Raw genomic sequence first — 27966 nt, 5'->3', positions numbered from 1 at the left:
AAGACTTCGGCACAAACGGACGGTCTCGGTATCTCACACTCAAGTCGGAATACACCGTCAAACCCTTCTCAACTTTCCCACCGGAAATCTTCTCACGGAGAGATTCTACCTCAAGGTCACCTCTCTGAGCCTCTAACACTCGAGTTACAAGTGTAGGTCGTGCAACAACAGAAAACAAGGCCGCAGCCTCAATGGATTCGCCCAGAAGTAAATCAAACTCCCCAAGTGCACCCAACATCTCCCATTCTCGGATGGCTATACTAGCTATGTCACCAATAGGTTTCCTGCTAAGGGCATCGGCCACCACATTGGCCTTTCCCGAATGATAATGCAACTCAAAGTCATAATCCTCTATAAATTCCATCCACCTCCTCTGCCTCAAGTTCAAATCTTTCTGTGTAAACAAATATTTCAGACTCTTATGATCCGAGAACACCTCGAACCTCTCACCATAAAGATAATGCCTCCAAATCTTCAAAGCAAATATCACAGCTGCTAACTCTAGATCATGCGTAGGGTAATTCTGCTCGTGAATTTTCAACTGACGTGAACCATAGGCAACTACTTTCCCTTCTTGCATTAATACACAACCCAGACCCTCTCGTGAGGCGTCACAATAGACTGCATAACCCAACCCTCTCTCTGGAATAATCAGTACTGGGGCGGTAGTCAGTCTAACTTTCAACTCCTGAAACGACTTTTCACAAGTCTCACTCCATACAAATTTGACTCCCTTCCAAGTCAGTCTAGTCAACGGTGATGCTAACCTGGAGAAATCTTTCACAAACCGACGGTAATACCCAGCTAATCCCAGAAAACTGCGGATCTCAAATACACTCTTAGGCTGTGCCCAATCCTGCACTGCCTCTACCTTGGATGTATCAACAGACACTCCTTCACCGGATACCACATGGCCTAAGAATTTGACTTCCCTCAGCCAGAACTCACACTTCCCAAACTTGGCATACAGCCTATGGGCTTTAAGTAACTCAAGCACCACCCTCAAGTGTGCCTCGTGCTCCTCCTCAGAAGGCGAATAGATAAGGATGTCGTCCACAAAAACGACTACAAACCGATCCAAGAATTCCCGGAAGATCCGGTTCATCAAATCCATAAAAACTGCCGGTGCATTGGTGAGCCCGAATGGCATCACCAAAAACTCATAATGGCCATACCGCGTACGGAATGCCGTCTTCGGAATATCCTCCTCCCTGACCCTCAACTGGTGGTAACCCGATCTCAAGTCTATCTTAGAGAAACAACGGGAACCCTTCAACTGGTCAAACAGATCATCTATACGAGGCATAGGGTACTTATTCTTAACCGTAGCCCGATTCAATTTCCGGTAATCTATACAAAGTCTCAAAGCGCCTCCTTTCTTTTTAACAAAGAGGGCTGGTGCTCCCCATGGCGAAACACTAGGACGTATAAAGCCCTTATCTAGCAACTCCTGGAGTTGGATTTTCAACTCAACCAACTCGGCTGGGGCAAAACGATAAGGTGCCATGGAAATCGGCGTCGTGCCGGGCACTAGGTCAATAGAGAACTCAATCTCCCGATGCGGTGGCAAACCTACAAGATCCTCGGGAAAGACATCCGAGTACTCACAAACAACCCTTGGCAACACAATCTGAGTCTCATTATCCTCACTAATCAAAAGGTTAGCAAGTAGCCCACTAAGCTCACTCCTTCCTCGCGGAACATACCCCGGTGGCAACACATCACCAACCCGGTCCCCCAGAAAATGAAAATACTCTCCGCTCACGGTACAACAAGTGACCCTCTAGCGGTAGCAATCAATAACTGCCCGGTATGACGATAACCAGTCCATACCCAAAATAACATCGAAACCCCTCATCGGCATAACTACAAAGGAAAATGGGATTCTATGATAATCAACCTCTATATCACAACCCCTAACACCTTGTTTCAAAATCAATTCACCCCCAAGAGGTGATACTACACATATAGGAGATGCTAGCTGTGCTAACTCCAATTCCAAAACAGATGCAAATGCAGCAGACACAAAGGAATGAGATGCACCCGTATCAATCAAAACATTAGCAACCGAGTTGCAAAACAAGAAGGTACCTCTCACAACTGATGGATCCGGTACAAGATCCTGCGCGGTAACAGCGTACACGCGCCCAGACGACCTCTGATCAACCTGCTCACCCCTAGGAGCATAAGATTGCTGCACTGTCTGGGACGATGAAGCCCCCTGATTAGCCCTCGAGGCCTGACCCGACTGAGCTGGCTGCTGACCCTGAATCGGCCTCACACCAGATGCACCAGGTGTGCCACCCAACTGTGGGCAATACCTCTTCATGTGCCCTGGCTGACCACACTGATAACACGAGAGTGGCTGACCTCTACCCTGACTCTGGCTCTGAGATCGAGCCGAAGATGATGCTGCTCTCTGCACTCCTCCCCTCTGAGGACAAACTGGAGACTTGTGGCCCAGCTGGCCACACTTGAAACAGGTAATGTCTCCCTGACTGCCTTTCCCCGAACTAGCACTCGGTACAGGAAAAGTCGATCTAGCAAAGCTACCCTGAGACTGCTGGGGATTAAAACCCTTCTGTCTCCTACCATCACTCTGACTATCTTGACTCCTCTTGGAGCCCTTCTGCCCTTCCTCCTCCTCCTGCATCATGATCTCCATATGGGCTGCAGCATCAACCATACGCCCATAATCCCGAATCATAGTTCCCCCAACTCTCAGCTTGAGGCCACGCCTCAGCTTCTTCTCAAACTCAATACAACGGCGTTCCTCAGACGCCACCAACTCAGGTGCAAACCTGGACAAACTAGTGAATGCAGCCTCAAATTCGGCCACTGAAGAACTTGCCTGCTTAAGCTGACAAAACTGGTCTCGCAGCTTCTCCCTGACTGCTGGAGATAAGAACTTCTCCTGGAAAGCATTCACAAAAGCCTCCCACGTACCTCCTATACGCCCCTTAGTAAACTTCCACCACTGACCCGCATCCCCCTTCAACTGGAAAGATGCCAAGGTCACTCTCAACCCCTCGTCTTCGATGCCAAGCATCTCAAACGTCTTCGTTGTCTGTTTGAGCCATTCATCTGCCTTAAGCGGCTCTTTTGGATCACCCACAAATTCATCCGGATTAGACCGGAAGAACTCCCTCTTCAGAAAGGAAGGTCCTGCATCAGCAGCAACAACCTGAGCTTGATTCTCAGCCCTGAGAATGCCTACTGACTCCCTGAATGCCCCTGCTATCTCTCGGGCTAGAGCGCCCATAGCCTGCTGGCCTACTGGCTCGGCCACATTGGCCTGGCCAATTCCCTCTTGAACTGCCGGAATCTCCTCTGGCACAGGCACCTCTGTAGACGGCGCCCGGGTGGATCTCGTGCTACTAGTTCGGACTCGATTTGTGTCACGGTTCTTAATCTGAACCAAAGAGTCCAAATCTGGCAAATCGTTTTGAGAAACAGATTTTTGAAAAAGTAGTGCCAAACATGGACTGCTTTGCCAGATACAGAGTCGCCACCTAAATATTTTTTATGGAAGAATTTAGGAAACCCTGACTCGGTGCCGAAGGCCACATGTCCGTCATCACCGGAGTTGTGTCGGCTCGGGAGCTTGGGTACGATCGGGCAAGGTCAGCTATGAGCACCCCCTTTCGCCCGGTCCGAAGACCGGCCTCTACTAACCGTGATATCCGTATTTGAAAACTTTATGTGTTCTTATTCCGTTTATTAGCTTAGAATTACTATGTTATGCGCACAGCAAACAAGTATAGACTAGATTGCCTAATTTGGAAATGAACATTGCATATCCGTTCGGTTTGAAAATGCTTTGGAATTTGCTACTCGCAAGTAGGCTAAAACACGGATTTCAACGAGTTTTTCCAACTCAAACAATCCAACCTTCACCCACAGGCATTCGAAACAGTTTAACACATAAGCATCTAGCCACATGTTAAGCATGCTGTCATGGAAATATTCACACTCATGTAATATGCTAAAGCGGAAATACTTACATAGTACTCCGTGCCAAAACAAAGAACTTGTTAGCAAACATGCATGATCCAAGTCCATGTTAAGTGCCTAATGCATCGCATACAAAGTGTTGCTAAGATAGGCTCGGCTAACCTAGACATGTCATGTGAAAATGCACAATTAACACATATTCAGTTTGGAATTTGAAAATACATATGCAGTTAGCATGATGTACCGAGCTCAATGCATGTAATACAAATGCATGGATGCACGCATGCATAGCATGAGGTATGCTAATTTAAACGTGTCCTAATACTAACCATTAAAGCGGGTAAGTAAAAGGGAAGAAAGAAGTGAGGTTGGAAGACATACACACCACCCACACACACTTATTACAGATTTGCCCTCGCTCGGAGGGACCGAATAAATATTACAAATTAATTAACTACGCAAGCTAATTAAATATTACAAATTAATTAATTAACAAATTAACTAATTTAGGAAAACAGTAAAACGTCTCGAGAAGCGCGCCGCCATGCACAAGCTGCCTCTGTTTTCCTCCCTTTCCTCCTCTGGAGGTTGTCAAAACCTCAGGACTACATCCTTGGACAGAGGGGATCATCACCGGCTAGATGAAATTTCCACCGGCAGTGTTGTATGGCCATCGGCACAAAGTTGAAGCTGTCGGCAGAGAAAATAGTGCCGGTCGGCACATTACACTGCCGGTCGGCAGAGTATTCCTGCAGAACCTGCAACTCACAGCAACAGAGGGCAAAACAAGGCATGGCAGCACAATTCAAGGCATGTATGCACCAACCATGTCTCTTATCATTGTAATGACTCAAAGGGACATGTGCCTCGGTTCTCGGACCACCAATCACGCATTTCCATGCATGATGGCCCAAGGAACCAAGTATACAACTTTGATTTCAAATGCATGCAAACCAATCAAACAAATTAGGCCCTATTCCTATCACCAATTCAAGGAACAAGGCATGCATGCAAAATGCAATGCAACCTAGGCATACAAGCTAGGAATGCAACATGGCATAGCAATTAACTCATGCAAGCATACAAGCATGCATATGGCAATACAAATGAGTGCAAAGATGGACTTAAACATGAATTAGGCAACTCTAAAAAGGCCTAAAACAGTAGCCATAAGTGCTAAAGAGTGAGAGCTAAATGGCATGCACACACACATGCACATAAGGACCAACACTTAAGCATGAATCAAACAACATTCAAGCACACTTGAAAGAAGGAAACATGGACAAATTAGCATGCAACATGAGCCCTAAAATCATGTTATAAAATGATGCCAAATCAAGTTATAAATCAAGTCAAGCATGCAACAAAAAGTCCAAGTGTTCAAGGCAAATCAATAAGGCATTGAACTACACTTATCATGACCAAACATGGCGTACATTAAACAACTAAAAACAGATTTTTAGCATGTTAAAACAAGGCCAAAGGACTCCTTAGATGGCATCTAAGTGGCCCAAATACAAAGGCATATACCATGGCCAAAACATGGAGCAATGCAACACATGCTTTCAAAGCATTAAAGAGGCATGCAAGGCAATCCAACAAGCATGAAAATGGGACTGAAATAGCATGTAGGATGATTCCAAATCACCAAAACAATGCAAAGATGGCATGCTACACATGCACATACTCAAGGCCAACAAGCCCAAATACAAAGGAGCTCTATAATGCATGCAAAGATCAACCCAAACGATTATGGACAGAGCTAAAACATGGCAAAATAAGCACATAAACTTCACAAATGCAAGCATAAAACATGCTCCAACAAAGGCTAACAACCTAGAACATGTTAAGGCACAAATAGGGCATTACATGGCAACTATGCTAAACATGCATGGAGTTCCAAAACCAACTTGAAATCATGTTATATCATGGATATATAAGCATGAAAAACAAACCAAATATGCTCAACACACACTCAAGCATAGGCTTCCTTAAGAGGCCAAAATGTGTCCTTTTCAAGGACAACAAGGAGAGGGGGTGGCCCTCTCCTTCTTGGGACTTCAAAGCATCATCTTCACCACTGAAATCCCTCAAGATTTCAGTGGTGAAGAGACCTCAACACCAAAATCCCGGAGCTAGCACAAAATGGCTCAAAATGAGGCCTTTTGAGGCCTAAGGGTGGTCAACAACCCTCAAACAACAAAACACTCTTAATAAACAATAAAGAGGGCTTAAAAATAGAACTTTTTTATGTTATACAATAATCACAAAAACAGCTCTAAGACTAGTAGAAAATCAATGCAAAAAAGGGGAAAAAAAAGACTAGTTTCTCACCCTTGATGCCTTCTTCAACAAAGATGCTCCAATGGCCTCCTTGAGCTTGAATCCAAGACAAAAACTTCAAAACACACTCTTTAGAACCTCAGCTCCAAGAGGAAGGTGAAACACTAGGTGTTTGTGTGCAATAATGAGACACAAAACACCTAGTATGCAAAAATGAGAGGAAAAGAGAGATAGGTTGTGTATGTCTAACCCTAACCCTAGAAAACCAGAGCTCTCCTCTGTATTTTCTCTCTCAAAAATGTCTAAGCCTCTCTCCTTTGCCTTAGAGAGAGTTCCTCTCTATATGTCTCTTGTAAAGCTTACCAAACAAGCTTTGCAAGAGGGAGATCCCTCCATACACGTGTATGGAGGGGAGCAAAAGCTAAACAGCTGTCCAAAAATATCTGCAAAAGCAGATGAACAGCAATCGGCCGGCAAAAAATGCCATCTTGGCCAAAAAGAGTGCCGACCGGCACAAAATAGTGCGGACCGGCAACAAAGAGTGCCGGCCGGCAAACTATATTGCCGGTGGCAGCAAAAACCAGCCGGTGGCATCTAGCCAATGCCGGTGGTGGGTGGGGATGGTCTACAAACCTCACCCTGCCTTTCCAAGGCAAAACACAAGTGTTTGGTGCAAAACCAGACACTAAACGGTCGAGTTCGGGGATCCTGAGGCAAGGCGCGTGAGCCGAGACCTCCGGGAACTCCAAACGAACACAAACATGGATAATCACCGAGTGTTCAAACGGTGACGTCCAAGTCTTGAGGACGGTCAAAAATGGGGTGTCTACAACCTCCTGCCTACCCGGCCTACCACGCCTACCGCGTCCTCGACCTCGTCCTGACATCCTAATAAAGGAAACAAAGACATTAGCACATTATTAATTGTGCCGAAGCTAAACACTCGCGTCCTAATGCAATGGACAACAATAATTCATTCCACGTAAGCACATAATCACATAAGCACCTACGAATTTCATTCCCGGATAATGATAGTCCCAATGCGTTACTATAGTTCCGGTTGGAAGCAGCAGTGATCAAGTGCCTTTCCAACAAGACTACAAGAAACTCAAGGGTCCAATCAACATCCTAGAAACTACATTCCATACCCACATAATCACATAAACATATAATATTACACTAAGCCTCTAACAAACGAGACGAACCCAATGTGATACTAATCACTTCCCACGTACCCAAAGTATTCAAACCCGGTACGCTCTGATACCAAGTTGTAACGCCCTCAAAATTAACCCATTATATATCATTGACATGCATTATTTAAAGAAGACAATTTATTAATTCATTCATCAGAGTATTACCAAATAAAGTATTACATGTATCATCGAATAAAATGCCCTACAGGCTTACATCTTTCCAAGCCAACACTTGGACACAAAAAAAATATGAGTTCTAACTCAATACAAAAAAAAACCCTAGGTTTGAATGTTTACATGTACTAATAATTAAAGACAATTAACTAAAAGTAGTCTTCTTCAACCCAGAAGCCAGACCCTCCCAAGCTAAGTCCTTGGAGGTAGTTTATCACCTGAACCTGAAAATGATGTTCCCATAAAGGGTGAGCCACAGCCCAGTAGAAATATACTAAACCACATATAAGCAATGAATAAAGCAATAGCATTCAACAGATGGTTAACCAAGATAATCAATTACTTCATTTTACAGTCTCATGACACTATTGTCTAAGATACGTTTTACTTTCCAATTTTATCAACATGGCTCAGAACCTGGCCAAACTTACAACAGTGAATCACATATATAATATTCACATCCTTCCAATATCAACAAACAAATGAGACTCAAGCTCAAATCAAACACTTCATACTTCCAGATTGATACACATTTTAGTGCTGTATCAATAAAACACTTCTATATAAATAAGCACACATAAAAGTGATGCTAATGGAGTCCATCCCCTATCTCCTCCCAAACAAAATCCGGTTTAGAGGTCCATCCCCTATCTTCCCCTAAACCGTGGAGTACATCCCCTATCTCCTCCCACACACAAAACAATGTATGCAAATGCAATGCTCAATCAATACACGTATTTTCTGTATCAATGCCATAGTCAAAATTAATGACTTAACCAATGTGATTAGTTTCAGTTATTCCTAATCCACATGCAATGTCTACAACAATCACGACTATCCTCCACCGATAGCCCAAAACAGTTATTTCTAAACTGAAAATAACTATGTCAACAATTCAATAGACAAATGATACCAATTACCCAATTACGCCATTTAATCAATGAATTCCCCAATTCCATGAATTTAACCCTCTTTTCCCAATTCCATGAATTACTTATACAAATTAATTCAATAATACAACTAGGGTTTTTCCCAAAATTTACCAAAGTATCCCCAACATGTTAAAATACCAAAACTTAGAACAAAACCTATAAAATGGAGTAGGAAATCCCTATCTTGAAGAAAATAACCCGAATGGAAAAGATAGAGATGAATGCCCAAATTCCAATGTGCTCCAAATCACCAAATGTTCAGATTAAATGAAAGCCCTCAACCCACTCTATCTTTTTAATGAAGGATCTAGGATAGAAACACACCCTAAGTGGATCAAATCTAAGAGAGAAGGTGAATAGGGAGAGAGAGAAGTCGGACCTAGGGTTTGGAATCAAAAAGAATATGAAAAAGACTGATCAAAACCCGCTGTTGCGTATATAAACTGGACAGGCTCGCTCGAGCGAAGACTTGGTCGCTCGAGCGACCAGACACAGAGAAACTACGCTCGAGCCAAGGAAGCCTTGCTCGAGCCAACAAGCCAAAAGCTCGCTCGAGCGAAAGAAAGCTCGATCGAGTGAAGAACTCAAACCCTCAGGTCTGTAACCAGACACACGCCCGAGCAAAGGAACAATTGCTCGAGCGAAGAACGAACTAACTCGCTCGAGCGAAGAAAAGCTCGCTCGAGCCAAGAATGCAAAGCTACAGGTCCAAACCAGACACAAACTCTCGCTCGAGCTACCAAACCCCGGCTCGAGCGAAGAACCAAAAACAACAGCTCGCTCGAGCGACAAACTCCTCGCTCGAGCGAAGATCCAAAATACTGGACAGCAACACTTGATTTCTAAACCCAACCAACCTGAAACAAACCTGCCCAACACATCCTATAATTCCAAATGAGAAATAAGGGACAACAACAACCGTTATACAATGACAGAATCTACGGAACCTAAGTCCGGATACAATAATCAAATGGGAGAAGGCCAGGGTCGCTATATGAATTTTGATATATTGGTCATTACACACTTGTTTGTCATTTTGTTTTCGTAAATTATTTATTTTCATAATCAAGTTGTAAACATCATAATTAGTTATGACATCTAAATGTTCTAGCTAAAATCCATCTTGGCATATCTAAAAAATAAAATATGTAACCAATGAGAGGTCTTTGCCCCTTTAGTTTATTTCCATGAAAAATATTTTCTACACACTAACAATAAATGCAACATTCCACTGGTTAAATAACCAAGCAGGATTAGACTAACAAGTTTCTCCTTTTTTTTTACACATTCTTTCCATTTTTTTTTTTTACAATTCAACTATAAACCTGAGGTTGGAGTAGCCAAGAAATCACAATCACCTTAACATAAACGATGTCTACACATTACTTGATTGCCCAGTAATATTTTATTCCCCACATTGATTGATGGAAGAGAGTCAATAGTGCAAGAAATTGAGTATTATGATTTTGTCGTATGTTTAAAGAAAATTCAAGTCAGCAAATCTTAAAAAAAAATTTCACCCAAACAAACGGAGTAAATCCTCCCATGCATGTTAATAGTAAACATAACATAATCATGTAGTGAAAAGGAAAGCCAACAATTCTAAAGCAACACTTTAAGTTGTGCATGTATATAGTGCAAATCAATCTAGATGGTACACTAAATCATATCATCTCCGGGAATCATTCACTTACAATATTAATCCATGGCTAATACGCAAACTAATCATGAAATCGACTCTAGTTATAATCCAAAAGATCATTGAAAGAACTTTTTCTTTTTTTTTTTACATAAATGCATGTAATATCAATACATGGTAGGACCACTCACAAAGGTTCATTTCTTCTTCAACAATTAATTTGGAAAAAGATAATGAACGTAATTTGAACTGAAAAGATGCCATAAAAGTAATCACCTAGAGACGTATCCGCATCAATGAACGCTGAATTTTGGACGACTTGTGCATCGCAACTACGCAAGTCATTAACATCCTTGCTCAACTACATTGGAGACGTATCCACATTAGTGACAAAAAGTCGTCTCTTCACAGGGTGGGTCTTACATGGCCTCATATTATTCCTGGGACGCTTCGGTGTAAAAGGGGTGGGAGTACCAATTGGATCATAATCATCGTATTCCTCAAACAAATTGCTACCCACTTGTCCCATTTTATGATCGTTTTGGGGGCAAGTTCTCCTTGTGTGGCCAACGACCCTACATTGTCGAGTAAATCACCAATCATTAAAGAGAACAAAAATGCCAACACTACCTCACAATAACAAAATTAAGACACAAAGCACAATATAATGTATACCTGCAACACTGGTTAATAGGTCATTACCAATACCATTTATCTCAGAATAGATGGTCTAGAGTAATAGCAGCAAAATGGAAAAATAGAATCAATCAATGTCACATATCCCTATCAAAAATTATTTTGATTGGAAAAAGTGATATTAAAACATGTACACATTTTGAAACTCATTAAAGTTTTCAAATTAAGTTTGAATAGTCAATTGCTTGTTCGGCTCTGTTTGATGAATCTAAAACTACCAAATTACTTGAGGTCGGCTTGACAAAAACTCATTTGATGTCGACTCAAAAATTTAACGAACCAAAGTTCACCAAATTTTAAAATTCGTTAAAGTTATCAAAGCAAGTTATAACAATTAACTGTTTAGCTCGTTTATTATCCCTAAAAAGGGTTTAAATAGGACTACAACTATTCATCTTTCTCATTTTACATCCCCTCCATACCTTATTCTCTCTACTACTTACAACACAATTTTGGAAGCAATTATTATTTATGTAGAATCACTTGAAAATAAAATAAAATAAACACTCTAGAGGATTCATGCTTCGTCTGTGATGGGTGGGTGAAGGCAAAAATCTCAGTATAGAATTTTCAAATGTTTATGAAATTTAATGAATTTACTTGAACCAGACTCTCTTGTGATGCTTTTGCCCTCTAGAGTTCTTTCTTTTCAAACATATACATTTCTTCTCTACTCCCTCAAAATTATGTTTATTTTTCTCGTGGGTGGGAAGCAAAAGTATCAGTTCAGAATTTCCAGACATTTACATGTCATTCAACAAATTTGAGTTCAACCAAAAATGAATTCAATCTTTCTCTTATGACATCATCTCCCTCTAAAAAAAAAAGACAGTACACCCGCAAGTATCCTACTATCAATTAAAATAAACAAACAAAATAAAAGCACACCTGCCAGTGCCCTGCTATCAATTCAAAGCAAATAAATTCAAAAAAACAGAAGCAAGTAGCCTACTATCAATTAACATGAAACAAATAAATAAAATAGCACACCCGCCAGTGCCCTGCTATTAATTGCAAACAAACAAACAAAAAAAGACAGCACACCTGCAAGTATCGTACTATCAATTAAAATAAACAAATAAATAAAAAAAATACACCCGTCAGTGCCCTGCTATCAATTCAAAGCAAATAAATTCAAAAACACTGAACCAGGTACCCTACTATCAATTAACATGAAACAAATAAATAAAATAGCACACCCGCCATTGCCCTGCTATCAATTAAAATAAACAAACAAATAAATAAAAAAGCATACACACCAGTGCCCTGCTATTAATTGCAAAAAAAAAAAAAAAAAAAAAAAAGACAGCACACCCACAAGTATCCTACTATAAATTAAAATAAACAAATTAAAAAAACACACCCGCTAGTGCCCTGCTATTAATTAAAAGCAAATAAATTAAAAAACACACCTGGTAATGCAACCACTAGAGAGGAAGGGATGGAGGAGGTATAGCTTTACTTCTACGTTAAGATGGAGAAATTAAAGACCTATGACAAACAAAAACAGAACATTGAAATAGAGTTAGTAAAGAAGACAATACGTAAGGAAATTAATGATTGAAGGGGGAAAAGAAAGAATCTATGTACGAAAAATATTATTTTGCACATCTTTTGACATTAACAAATTGCAGAAACAATAACTATTGGACTACTGGATTTGGAATATTTTTATTGGATTTTTTGATCTTGATAGAACTTTTATGTTGTGTTTGGATCATGGATATGAGTAGAAATTTGAAAAGGAAATGGAAAAATGTGGGTGAAATGTTAATGAACTATAATTACATTCAACACACCTTTTCCCTTTCCCTTTCCATTTCCAAATCCCTAGCTAAATCCATGATCCAAACATAACATTAAGGAAATATGATGGTTTCAACGTTATAGAAAGCAAAGCACATTCACATAATTTTCTTCTTCTTTTGTGCTAGTTTATTATTTTCCAAAAAAAATTCAAAATATAATAAAAATGTGGGAGTGTATTTTCCAAATGATTTGAGCCAACATCAATCCATATGTTATAGTTACATCAAGTTATGTATCATCAAGTGAGTAATTATAAATGTTTGGTATAGATTTAACTTGATGTGATGTGGACCACACCCTACATCAATGAGGATCATTGATGATGCTAATAATGACAGCTATTAGGACATATTGGTAGTTTACCCTTTTATTGGTTGTTGGATTCAATGTGATGATAATGAAAGCATTTTATTTATTTTTACTTAAATTACTTCATTTTTGACACATGGTGGCATAGGCAGCATCAGAGCTAATTCGAAGTTATGCTGAGCCAATTCTCGAACAATATAGATTAGTTATCTTATCATCTCTCAAGTTTTCAAAGTTGACTCTTGGTACTGTGGCTGCACAATTCACAGGTTTGTTTGATTTCTGTTTGATCTTTGATGAGGAAGTTTAACTAATTTTTAACTAGTTAAATAAGGAAGTTTAACTAATTTTTCTCCCAATGTTTTCAAAGATTTTGGAAAGAATTGTACTTCTCAATTTACAATTACATTCTTCTGAGAAAATCAAATGAGAAAAGAATGGCCTATCAGATTGGATTGGTCTAAAGTTATTGCACATTAGCAAGTCAGAATTCACTCCACAACTTCTATTTCTTTAATCGTTAAAAATATATATATTTTTTATTTTTCACTTTATGGAATTATTATGGACAAAGGTAGAGCCAATCATCTTCAAGAATAGACACAAGAATTGAAGGAAATAATTTAAATTTATTTGGACCATCAATTTTATTTTATTTTTAATCTTTTTGAAGGTATTGATAGAAAATTGTTGATCTTTTTAGGGGTTCCAATTATTGAAGGCGATGCTAAGGGAATCACGATGGAATTGAAAATGCAATGGGATGGAAAGTATCATACTTGATGTTAAAACTAGAGTCGGCATTGGATTACCTATACAGGTGATCTTCAACTTATTTCTCATATCAATAAAACTTTTTCCTAGTAGCAAAACTATTACAAAACTACTCTGAAATTTATTTCATTCACTTTTTATTTACTTATTTATTTATTTTTATTTTTTTGTGTGTATAGTACTTCTAATACTTATTTTATAGATAATCAATGTGTTCTCTTTCACTCTCTCTGAAGAATAATAAGTGACTAAAAAATTGGATAACATGATATAAAGTAAAGAATGTTCGGTTATTGGAATTTTACCATAAGATGCCACTTTAATATTTTTTCATATATATTTTCATCTAGGTCAAAATATTGGATTCACGGGAGTTTTCAGATTAATTTTCAAACCACTAGTTAACGAGTTTCCATATTTTGGGGCTGTTTGTTATTCTTTGATGGAAAAGGTGGGTACTTTGTATCTTTGTCACTCTTTGAACTTATTAGTCTAGTTTCCAACATTTTGGAAGTCATCTTCATGATAAATCATGCAAATTTGTGCAAATATTCATATATTTATCATGTCATCATAAACAGAATTATATAAAATTTTGAAAAATTACTATGCACTTGATTTTTGATACTACAATTCCCCCTATGATTCTACTACAGAAAAACATGGACTTTACACTCAAAGTTGTAGGTGGGGAATTATCAGCAATTCTCGGAATTTCTGATGCTACTGAGGTTTGAGAAATTTTATATTTTTATTTCATTATTATTTGTTTCACACTTGTGTGTAACTGACTAACTTATCTTTGGACGGGTTATATATTCTTTACAATTATGGATGTAGGGTTTTTGGATCCTTAGGTGTGTCGTAACATGAAGCTGTCGTTTTTATTTATGTAGGACATGATACGAAATGCTATTGAAGATTCTATTACTTGGCCAATTCAGAAAGTTATACCCATCTTACCAGGGGATTACAGGTATACTACTATTGACAATATCCATTGTTTGATCGACTAAGGTTGTATTTGGATCTAGTATTTTAGGAGGGATTTAGGAAGGAAATGTGACAAAGAATTATCAATGCATCTTCATGAACTTACAATATCCAATTGTTTGTCTGTGAGCTTGTGAACTATAAAACCTTAATGGGTTTATACAGTAACATCAAAATATCCATTTGTTTCTCAGTTTATACAATTCCCAGAAAATTGCTAAAGGTAATACATCCAAACCACTTTAATTTTGTTTCTCATAGGAAAATCAAGCCACCACAAGAGTAATTGTTAGAAAAATAAAAAAATTTCAAGTATATCAGTTACATGAATAAACAGATTTCACACACAAGATTTCAAGTAATTGTTTGAAAATTTCACACATAAAAAATTTCCTAATTTCACACATAAAAAATTTCAAGTAATTGTTAGAAAATCAAATAAACAGATTTCAAATAAAAAATTAGTCTCATATCAGTTACATGAGTACCCACACATCAGATTTCACACACAAGCCAAATTTCAAGTATATATATATATATGGAATCAACACAACTAACAAACATAAAAAACCTAAACCTATTCAAATCATATTTTCCTAATTTTATAAACCAGCCAGTGAGTTCACAAAGGTGAAAGGGGCAGTTTCGAAGAAGGGGATTTCGGTCTAGGGTTTCATAGAATGGAGATGGAGAAAGGGAGAGAAACAAGTTGCAGAACGAGTGAGAGAGAGAGAGACATACATTAAGGCATGTAGCTTGCTAAAACGAGGAAATGAAAAGGGCAGTGGAATAAACTCACTCTTCGGTGCTTGGAGAGGAGGAGCTCCGGCGAGATCCGATAGAGATCTTCATCAACAGCTTTGGGAGCTTTTCTCCGTGATGGAGGATGTGGCGGCGAAAGCAAAATAGGTCTCAGCGGTGGCAAGGGCAGTGGCAACGACTGAGAGAGAGAGAGAGAGAGAAATTTTTGAAGATGTTTGGGAGTCTGAGGGATTTGTCATGGAAGGAGGGAATTTTGTGAAAATTTTTGAAGACGTTTGGGAGTCTGAGGGATTTGTCATGGAAGGAGGGAATTTTGATTTTCACAAAATTTGGAGGTTTGTTCCAAATTTTTGGAGGAAATTATTTGGGGGAAATTATGTAATAGTCCTAATAAAAAAAATTAAAACATTTTGGGATTATCTAAATAAGTGTACTTTTTGACTTTTTATGAAATATGGGTTGGGTTTGAAGTGATGTGTTAGAGAGGTGATGTGACTTAAATAAGATGATGTGACTTAAATAGGATAGTGACTTTTTGGCTTTTTGACTTTTTTCAAATATGCCAAACTAGCCCTTAGAGTCTTATAATAAAATAAATTATTAATTTTTAATATAAATCCTCATCTATTTTTATTAAGTAAAATTAATAAAAAAAGAAAATATTTTACTCATCAACTACAAAATGTATAATCACACCATTAATTGATGTAATAAAAATATTTAAAATTTTAGAAACTATAAATATCGTAATCAAGTCACAAAGTTTTGTGATATAAAATAGAAAATACATAACTGCATCACTAATTGGCGTAACAAAATTGTTTAAAATTATAGAAACAATTATGCTAGGTAGCTCGAAATTTTCGAGCTCGAATTTGGCCCGAATTCAAAACGACGTCGTTTCGTCGTTTTGATTTTTTTTTTTTTTATTCAATAACTAGGAAGAAGAAAAATCAAAAAAGAAGAAGAAGGAGAGGAGAGTAGCAGAGAGAGAGAGAGAGAGAGAATCATCATCATCATCAACCACCCAACATCTTCATCAACATAGCAAAGAGAGACAAAAAAAATGTAAAAATCTATAAAAAAAAAAACTTCAACACATCATCCTCATACACAGATCAGAGGCAAAGATCAGAGATCGGAGGCCAAGCTGCGACGATCGGAAGCGGAGGCGGCGGCAATCGACCCTCTCTCTCTCTCTCTCTCTCTCTCTCTCTCTCTCCATACCCTCTTCCCCTCTCTTCTCTTTCTCTCTTTCTCTCTTTCTCTTCCTCTTCCTCTTCCTCTTCTTCTCTTTGCTCTCTCTGTTTTAGACCAATCGGGATCTCTAATGATACAGATAAACACAAAATGTAATGACAATAATTAAATAATTTAATCCACGACTTATAGCCATGGAACACCAAATGAGAGTTAGAGAAGATTAACCAACAGAGCAAAAGGAAAGGGAATATGAGAAAGAGAGACTGAACGAACTTATCGCCTGTGAAAATAATGTCAAAGATGGTGTTGTTTCCGATAAGGAACATCGGAGATATCTATAGTGACAGTAAGGAATGAGAGAGATGTTTGACGGATGAAGAGAGCTGAGATAGCAAAACAGTACAACAAAATGCGTAATATTCATTTTTCAACAGTTCTATAACATATGTACAAATTGATAAAATCGTGACTACGGCCAAAGGTTTGTATATGTATGACATATTAATGTAAAAGAGCTAGAGTTTCAATAAATGCATTTACTAGATAGAAAAATATCACCAGAATGAATAGTGTTAAAATAGACAGAGAGAATAATGACTAGTTCAAGGATCTATTGCAGAGACACAAGAGTATAGAGAAGAAGAATCCAGTGAGGAAGAACTATCAACGATGGTCGTTCGATGATTTGAGCGAAATAGAGAAGTCTGATTAAGAAATAGAGAGATCTCAGGCACAACTAGGACAAATCAAGGGAAATAAAATTGAGTGGAGAAAAAAATGAAGAAAAGTTGGGGAAAAAATTTAGGAGAAAAATTATTTAGTACAACAAAATAAAATCACGTCATAGATAATTTTTTTCAGCATATTTTTTATTAAAATTTAGTTAAATTATATATATATATATATATATATATGTCTATAAGTGTATATAGATATTTTAAAAAGTATATCGTTTGTATATTATTATTTCTATTATCTTTAATGAAGATACTATGACTAAAAATAAATCTAAAATAGAGATAGGTGACCAATTGCAATTGTCACTTAGGGATAACACTTCAAAATTAATTGAGAGCGTTGAGAGTTCGGAGAGAATGAGAGTTTGAGAGACAGATTTGTTTGTGAGAAATGAAATGTGAGAGGGGTGGTATTTATAGGACTTGGGAGGGAGGAGTTAATTTATATATATATAAATAAAAAAAATAAAATTGATTGTTGGTGGAATTAACGGTTATATGACTCTTTCAAATTATTTTGATTTAAATTTTTGACCATTGCACTGACAAGGGGGGCAGGGAGCCACTGGGGTCGGGTCAAGCCAGATGGGGAAGAAAATTTCAGGACGGGCTCACGGGATGGGTCACACTCCATAACACACCAGGGTTGGGCCGGGCTCTAGAACACATAACCCAGGGACTTAGGTTGGGTTTAGGCTCGAGCCTAGTTGGGCCTACCCAGGGCACGAGTGGACTTGGGGTGTGCCGCGAGCTCGTGGGCCAAATTTACACCCCTATATGTGGGTAGTGGTTTTGAGATATATGATTAGTGGTTATGATATATGTGATATTGATTATGAAACAAAGGGTGCTGGTTATGAGATGCGGTTATAACATATGTGGGTAAAGGTAATGAGATATATGATTAGTGATTATGAGATATGTAATTTTGGCTATGAGCAGAGTGGTATAGTTTTAAGTCAAAGGGTATTAGTAGTTATGATATATGTGATGTTGGTTATGAGATTTGTGGGTAATGATTATGAGTAAAGTGGTGTCAAAGGGTGTTTGGTTATGCTATATGTGTTAGTGGTTATTAGATATGTGGGTAATGGTTATGAGCAAAGTCGTGTCAAAGGGTGTTTGGTTATATTATATGTGTTAGTGGTTATGAGATATGTGGGTAATTGTTATGAGCAAAGTGGTGTCAAAGGGTGTTTGGTTATGCTATATGTGTTAGTGATTATGAGATATGTGGGTAATTGTTATGAGCAAAGTGGTGTCAAAGGGTGTTTGGTTATGCTATATGCGTTAGTGGTTATGAGATATGTGGGTAATGGTTATGAGCAAAGTGGTGTCAAAGGGTGTTTGGTTATGCTATATGTATTAATGGTTATGAGTTATGAGATATTGGTTATTAGATATGTGACTAGTAGTTATGAGATATGTGATGTTGGTTATGACTCAAAGAGGCTGGCTATGAGATGTGGTTATGATTCATGTAGTTATGAGATATGTGATCAATGGTTATGAGATATATGATGTTGGTTATGATCAAAGTGGTGTGGTTATGAGCAAAAAGGTGTTAATTATAAGATATGTGATTAGTGGTTATGAGATATGTGATGTTGGTTATGACAAAAAGGTGTTGGTTACAAGATATGTGGCTAGTGGTTATAAGATATGTGAATTGGTTATGACTCAAAGGGGCTGGTTATGAGATGTGATTATGATTTATGTGGGTAGTAGTTATGAGATATGTGATCAATGGTTATGAGATATGTGATATTTGTTATGATCAAAGTGGTGTTGGTTATGAGATATGTGATTATGATTATGAAATATGTGATATTAGTTATGAGCAAAATGGTGTTAGTTATGAGATGTGGTTATAACTAAGTTATGATCAATTTGATTATAATTATGACGAAATATGATTTTAGCAGGTCACTTTTAATGATGTGGCTCAATCCTAACCATTGATTTTTTATGTACCGTACATTTTTTGAACAAAATGTACTATAGACTTTATCATTGGACCCAATGTAACGCCCTCACAATGAACCCATTATATATATATATATCATTGACATGCATTATTTAAAGAAAACAATTTATTAATTCATTCATCAGAGTATTACTAAATCAAAGCTTTACATGTAACATCGAATAAAATGCCCTACAGGCTTACATCTTTCCAAGCCAACACTTGGATACAAAAAGATGAGTTCTAACTCAATACAAGAAAAGCCCAGGTTTGGATGTTTACATGTACTAATAAATAAAGACAATTAACTAAAGATAGTCTTCAAAATCCAAGTCCTTCCAAGCTAAGTCCTTGGAGGTAGCTTATCACCTGAACCTGAAAATGATGTTCCCATAAAGGGTGAGCCACAGCCCAGTAGAAATATACTAACCCACATATAAGCAATGAATAAAGCAATAGCATTCAACAGATGGTTAACCAAGATAATCAATTACTTCATTTTACAGTCTCATGACACTATTGTCTAAGACATGTTTTACTTTCCAATTTTATCAACATGGCTCAGAACCTGGCCAAACTTACAACAGTGAATTACATATTTCGTATTCACATCCTTCCAATATCAACAAACAAATGAGACTCAAGCTCAAATCAAAACACTTCATACTTCCAGATTGATACACATTTTAGTGTTGTATCAATAAAACACTTCTATATAAATAAGCACACATAAAAGTGATGCTAATGGAGTCCATCCCCTATCTCCTCCCAAACAAAATCCGGTTTAGAGGTCCATCCCCTCTCTTCCCCTAAACCGTGGAGTACATCCCCTATCTCCTCCCACACAAAACAATGTATGCAAATGCAATGTTCAATCAATACACGTATTTTCTGTATCAATGCAATAGTCAAAATTAATGACTTAACCAATGTGATTAGTTTCAGTTATTCCTAATCCACATGCAATGTCTACAACAATCACGACTATCCTCCACCGATAGCCCAAAACAGTTATTTCTAAACTGAAAATAACTATGTCAACAATTCAATAGACAAATGATTCAAATTATCCAACTACGCCATTTAATCAATGAATTCCCCAATTCCATGAATTTAACCATCTTTTCCCAATTCCATGAATTAATTATACAAATTAATTTAATAATACAACTAGGGTTTTTCCCAGAATTTACCAAAGTATCCCCAACATATCAAAGTACCAAAACTTAGAACAAAACCTATAAAATGGAGTAGGAAATCCCTACCTCAAAGAAAACAACCCAAATGGTGAAGACAGAGATGAGTGCCCAAATACCAAAGTGCTCCAAATCGCCAAATGTTCAGATTAAATGGAAGCCCTCGACTCACTCTATCTTTTTAATGAAGGATCTATGGTAGAAACACACTCTAAATAGATCAAATCTAAGAAGGAAGGTGAGTAGGGAGAGAGAGAAGTCGGACCTAGGGTTTGGAATCAAAAGAAGATGAAAAAGACTTATCAAAACCCGCTGCTGTGTATATAAACTGGACAGGCTCGCTCGAGCGAAGACTTGGTCGCTCGAGCGACCAGACACAGAGAAGCTACGCTCGAGCCAAGGAAGCCTTGCTCGAGCCAACAACACAAAAGCTCGCTCGAGCGAAAGAAAACTCGATCGAGCGAAGAACTCAAACCCTCAGGTCTGCAATCAGACACACGCTCGAGCTAAGGAACTATCGCTCGAGCGAAGAACGAACTAACTCGCTCGAGCGAAGAAAAGCTCACTCGAGCCAAAAACCTCAGCTCACAGGTCTAACTCAAAACGCAACCCTCGCTCGATCGAAGCTACCCTGGCTCGAGCGAAGGATCAAAATAAAGAGATCGCTCGAGCGAAGAACTTCTCGCTCGAGCGAAGAGTCAAAATTCTGGGCAGCAACACTGGATTTCTAAACCCAACCAACCTGAAACAAACCTGCCCAACACATCCTATAACTCCAAATGAGAAAATAAAGGACAACAACAACAATTATACAATGACAGAGTCTACGGAACCTAAGTCCGGATACAATAATCAAATGGGAAAAGACCGGGGTCGCTATACCCAAAATAACTTATTAGAAGTTATTCATAAAGAATGACACCACATAAAGTTGAGAGTGTGATACAATGTAATACATGGAAGGAAATACTTAATTGATAGAGTATAACCGCCATGATTCGTGTATTATACCTCTAAGGTTTAGGTATTTTTATGATCATCATCAGTTTGTTAGTTACCCGACAGTCAACAACATGTGTTATATGTGCCAAGTGGGAGAATGTAAGAATATCCATAAAGTGGCCCATATGCCACATGTTTGTTTTATTTATTTATTTATTTATTTATATTATATATATTTATTATATATATTTTGAAAAATCTAGAAATCCCCTAGATGTTCATTTGTGATTATGTGTCAATTTTAAGCAGTATATAACAATACCAATCAAACAATCAAGACAAATCAACACAACTATTTTACGTGGAAAAACCACAATTGGACACTTCCAATTGTGATAAAAAACCACGGGCAAAAGCCACAAAACAATCCACTAAAAAGACATAAAGGAATTACACAGGTATACTCTCAATTACCTAGCGAATCCACGCCCGAATTGAACCAACCCCTATGTGCCTCTTCCAACCCCGTCTCCACCTCAGAATTGTCTTGACGATGAGCCACTCCAGAATCCACCAAAGCTTCAAGCTCGAATTCTTCAGAATCCACCGAAGAACAACTCTCTCTTTTGTGTAGAACAAACAAATAATCCTTTGATGTATACTCTTTAAACCATGAGTTGAATACTCAATCAAAACATCAAAGACAACTAGCAAAATATCCCTAGAGATAAACCCTAGAACCCAAGAAGAAGATCTGGAGAAGTAATCCTAGATTTGGACTGATACACGTATTTATAGAAAACTGTCCCGCGATCTCCACTCGAGCGCGGAAAGTTCCGCTCGAGTGGGAAAAAACAACATCTACTATTTTTGCAGGCGAATAAACTTCTAAAACTCAGCATTCTTCGCTCGAGCGGGGGAATGTCCGCTCGAGCGGACAGGCAACTTTGAATACAGCTCGATCCCCATCATAATCAGCGAAGTAGCAATCTTAAAAGAATTAACATCACAAAACTTCTCTGCAAAGCACGATTTGGGTTGGATTCGCATCTAATAAACTCATAAACTCATTAAAATCAAAGTGTGAAAACAAGTACAATTGAAAGGAGTTTTGTCAAACGGGATTGCCAAGAATAAAAACCTAACATATTTAATTGGTTTAATGACTAATGGGTATCGCATGCCTGTTTACTATCCCATATGGTGGCTTCATGGGACTTTACAACTTCCCTGATGGTGGGAAGTTATAAGGAGTTACACTTGGATATTGGTCCAAGCCTATCTATATATATGCCTGTGATAGCCATCAAGCACAGACGTTGTTTTGTGAATAGAATAGGCTTGAAACTCTGTCCCTTTCACTTTTCTCATATGGTTCTGTAAAAGTGTTCTGTGAGTGGGCTTTTTACACATTCAAGGTTTGATCATTCAAGGATAAAGATTCAAAGCCTTGAACATCATGACAGGAGGTATTCTTTAGTGCTTCTTGGTATGTGATAAAATCTTCTTGTTAGTGCTTCTTCAAGTTTTAAGTTCTTTTTATAAGTATTGGGTACAAATTCTTCAATTTGTGTTTATTTTGGTGAATCTGATTGCTGTTTATGTTCTGATGCAGGCATGTAGACCAGTGAAGACTACAACTTTAATGCTAAGACATGATTTTTGGATATATGTTAGTTTTTGGTTAATGTTAAGACATGATTTTTGGATATATGTTAGTTTGTGGTTAATGTTAAAACATGATTTTTGGATATGTTAATTTTGTGGGTAATGGTGATTGGATATTAATTGAATGAGAAAGTGAATTAATGCTTCATCTATTTGAATGGGAGTTATTATTTTATTAGTGCTATTACAGGTATTTTTTTAGTTCAATCGAATAAAACTAGCACAATTTCAAAAAAAAAAAAAAGGGATATGACGGCGTTTCTACAAACGCCTCTTAAACCCTGCTTACTAACGGCCATATTTTTAAAAAAAGATATAAATATCGTCAGTGACGTCAGCGTGGGTTTAGTAGGACATTTGGCGGCATTTTTAAAAACACCGCCTATACTAATATCACGACGTTTTTAAACCGCCACAAAGCTATAGCGATAGCCGTGTCCTCGGCATTTGGTGCTAAGCGTTGCAAAAGGAATTGGCGGCATTTTTTAAACGCCCCTAAAAGTCTGTTTTCCAGCCGTGTGGGGTGGATATTATACCTTATATGTGGTTTGTGTGAAAAATGTATAGCTAGCAATTACTTACAGCTTTGGCAACAATCTCTGTATTGTGGAGGACATCACCTTGAGCTTCAAAAGCACCCATGCCCATTTGTCACAGTATTTATCATCATCAGCAATAGCATTATATGGAATTCCACTCTTTTGGTGTCTGGATGCTTCCACCCATGCCTTGTCGCCATCAAATGATACATTGAGTCTTTCAATGCCGCGCCCACCTCCAGACACTGCATAGCCATGAACTTTGACCTGCATCATGACAATAATGAAGACAAGGATGAGTATCATATTGTCCACAAAGTAAATTATATTGTGGAACTGACAATTGGGTGATCAAAGTAAAAATTTTCAATCTTACATAATATTTGTGCCCAATGGAACCCTGTTTGAAATATGTTACAAACCTTTCCGTGCTGCACTGTATTATCATCCTCCAGTGAACAAATTGCACTCTGCAAATTAGTCAAGGATGTTACAAAAGTTCAGCAAGTAACTATTGTTTCAAATCTACTAAGGATTGTAGGCAACCTTTTCAATGGATTTGAAATAATTAATTCAAATTCTCCCTAATCTCACACCTCAACCTCGACTCTTAACGCGCATATTTAAAGTTTTTGAGTCGAATCTTACCATGGGTAGAGGAGCACAGGGAAGTTTTGTCAATTTTGAGTTTTGGTCTATCTTTTTTATTCAACAAAGGATTTAAAATACCCAAGTACTTGAAATCTGTCAATTTCAAATCCTTTCTCAAATCCAACACATATCCAAACACAGTGCATCTATTATGCTCATTATAGCGATCCCGGGTTTTACCCTTGTTGAACAGTGATCCGGACATGTGTCCGTGGATGTTGGTAGTTGTTTATTATCTTGTTTGCATCCTTTTTCTTCGTATTTGAGTTATAGGATGTGTTGGGCAGGTTTGTTACAGGTTGGTTGTGTTTGGGAGCCTAGTGTTGCTGCCCAGATTTTTGGACCTTCGCTCGAGCGAGGAGTTTGTCGCTCGAGCGAGCGTTGAGTTGTGTCTGGTGGGTCGAGCCAGAGTGGCTTCGCTCGAGCGAGCGATGGCGTCTGGTTCTGGACCTGAGAGTTACGTTTCTTGGCTCGAGCGAGCTTTTCTTGGCTCGAGCGGTCTGGTTTGTTCTTCGCTCGAGCGATAGGTCTGTCGCTCGAGCGTGCCTCTGGTTGCAGACCTGAGGGTTTGAGTTGTTGGCTCGAGCGAGCATTCTTTCGCTCGAGCGCACTTTTGAGTTTTTGGCTCGAGCGAGAGTTTTCTGTGTCTGGTCGCTCGAGCGACAAAGGCTTCGCTCGAGCGAGCGTGTTTTATATCAGCGGACAGTAGCGAGTTGATCTTCGAGTCTTCATCTCCTTTTTGGCTCAAACTTCGAGGTAGGGATATCCTACTCCTCTCTATGGATTTTGTCTTTAAATTTTAGTATTTTGAGATGTTGGGGTTGGTTTGGTATTTTGGTAAAAGTTTGGGGCTTTTGTGCTATTTTACAAAAGTTGGGGTTTTAGTCATAATAAACCTAGATGCATGTTTGGCATAGAGAAATGGAATAAATGTTAAATCATTGATGAAAATGGGACCTAAGGGTTGAAATGTTAATTATGGGAATTGACCTAATTACATTGTTTAATTAATTGGGATAATTAATTGTAAGGAAATGAAACGTTGATTGAACATCCATTGTGCATTTATTTTCTGTTTAGAAATAACTGCTTTGGGCTATCGGTGGAGGATAGTCGTGATTGTTGTAGACAATGCATGATGATTAGGCAAACTGAAACTAATCAATGAAGTGTGTCATGGAACTTGACGGTTGATAGAATACATTAACTATATGTATTGAGTGATTGTATATAGAACCAATGTGTTTGTATACGTTATGTGTAGAGGAGGAGATGGGGGATGTACTCCGCGGTTTAGGGGAAGATAGGGGATGTACCTCTAAACCGGATAGTGTTGGGAGAAGATAGGGGATGAACTCCGTAGATACAGCTCATATGCTTGTCTAGAGAAGTGAAGATAGAGCTTATATGCTTATCTTTGTGAAGTGTGGATATAGCTTATATGCTTATCTGTGGATATTGTTGTTATACATATCTGTTGTTATACATATTTGTTGTTATACATATCTGTTGTTATACATATTGTTGTTATACATATCTGGGATGTGTGTTTCGAGAGCAAAAATTCAAAACAGCCCCCGAATGACCGTGTGGCTCCACGGATAGCTTCACCATGACAAATAGGACTTGTGAGGACTGATGGAACGTAATTTGAACTCGTAGGTTGGGAGTTAGAGCCGAATACGCGCTAAACTTAGTCGAAAAATGGTGTTTCGGGGGCAAAAATTCAAAATAGCCTCCGAATGACTGTGTGGCTCCCACGGATAGCATCGCCATGACAAATAGGACTTGTCAGGATTGACGGAACGTAATTTAGACCCGTAGGTTGGGAGTTAGAGCCGAATACGCCCTAAACTTACTCAAAAAAGGGCGTTTCGGGAGCAAAAATTCAAAACAGCCCTCGAATGACCGTGTGGCTCCCACGGATAGCTTTGCCATGAGAAATAGGACTTGTGAGGATTGACGGAATGTAATTCGGACCCGTAGGTTAGGAGTTAGAGCTGAATACGTCCTAAACTTAGTCGAAAAAAGGCTTTTCGGGGGCAAAATTCAAAACAGCCCCTGAATGACCGTGTGGCTCGCACGGATAGCTTCGCCATGACAAATAGGACTTGTGAGAACTGTCAAAATGTAATTCTGACCCGTAAGTTGGGAGTTAGAGCAAAATACGCCCTAAACTTAATCCAAAAAAGGCGTTTCGGGGGCAAAAATTCAAAACAACCCCCGAACAACCGAACAACCGTGTGGCTCGCACGGATAGCTTTGCCATGACAAATAGGACTTGTAAGAACTGACGAAACGTAATTTGGACCCGTGGGTTGGGAGTTTGAGCCGAATACGCTCTAAACTTAGTCGAAAAAGACGTTTCGTGCGCGAAAATTAAAAACAGCCCTCGAACGACCGTGTGGTTCACACGGATAGCTTTGCCATGACAAATAGGACTTGTGAGAACTGACGGAACGTAATTCGGACTCGTAGGTTGGGAGTTAGAGCCGAATACGCCCTAAACTTAGTTGAAAAAGGGCGTTTCGGGGGCGAAAATTCAAAACAGCCCCCGAATGGCCATGTTGCTCCCACGGATAGTTTCGCTATGAAAAATGGGACTTGTGAAAACTGACGGAACGTAATTCGGACCCGTAGGTTGGGAGTTAGAGCCGAATACGCTCTAAACTTCGTCGAAAAAAGGCGTTTCGGGGGCAAAAATTCAAAACAGCCTCCGAATGGCCGCGTGGCTCCCACGGATAGCTTCGCCATGACAAATAGGACTTTTGAGGACTGACGGAATGTAATTCGGACCCATAGGTTGGGAGTTAGAGCCGAATACACCCTAAACTTAGTCGAAAAAAGGTGTTTCGGGGGCGAAAATTCAAAATAGCCCCCGAATGACCGTGTGGCTCCACTGATAGCTTTGCCATGACAAATAGGACTTGTGAGGACTGACGGAACGTAATTCGGACCCGTAAGTTGGGAGTTAGAGCCGAATACGCCCTAAACTTAGTCGAAAAAGGATATTTCAGGGGCGAAAATTCAAAACAGCCCTCGAATGACCGTGTGGCTCCACGAATAGCTTCGCCATGACAAATAGGACTTGTGAGGACTGACGGAACATAATTCGGACCCGTAGGTTGGGAGTTAGAGCCGAATACGTCCTGAACTTAGTCGAAAAAGGGTGTTTCGGGGGCGAAAATTCAAAACAGCCTCCGAATGACCGTGTGGCTCCCCCAAATAGCTTCGCCATGACAAATAGGACTTGTGAGGATTGACGGAACGTAATTCGGACCCGTAGGTTGGGAGTTAGAGCCGAATACGCCCTAAACTTAGTCGAAAAAGGGCGTTTCGGGGGCGAAAATTCAAAACAACCCCCGAACAACCGTGTGGCTCGCATGGATAGCTTCGCCATGACAAATAGGACTTGTAAGAACTGAAGAAACATAATTTGGACCCGTAGGTTGGGAGTTAGAGCCGAATACGCCCTAAACTTAGTCGAAAAAAGACGTTTCGCGGGCGAAAATTCAAAACAGCCCTCGAACGACCGTGTGGTTC

At 38.9% G+C, this 27966-nt stretch overlaps 1 protein-coding gene across 1 annotated transcript in view; it reads right to left on the bottom strand.

Moving 5' to 3' along the window:
• Window positions 1–24428, bottom strand: part of LOC145790324 (sulfite oxidase-like) — a 157467-nt gene extending 133039 nt beyond the window's left edge. Inside the window, exon 1 of the mRNA XM_082868069.1 lies at window positions 23816–24428. Coding sequence (XP_082724195.1) covers window positions 23816–24078 — 263 coding nt within the window. The 5' untranslated portion in view covers window positions 24079–24428. The remainder of the gene's footprint in view (window positions 1–23815) is intronic.
• Window positions 24429–27966: the final 3538 nt, after the last annotated feature.

The sequence above is a fragment of the Camellia sinensis genome, chromosome 5 (genome assembly GCF_055761805.1).
Source record: "Camellia sinensis isolate YWXY chromosome 5, ASM5576180v1, whole genome shotgun sequence".
NCBI lineage: Eukaryota > Viridiplantae > Streptophyta > Magnoliopsida > Ericales > Theaceae > Camellia > Camellia sinensis.
The sequence above is the reverse complement of the archived record's forward strand: the minus strand, read 5'-3'. Positions and strand labels throughout refer to the sequence as shown.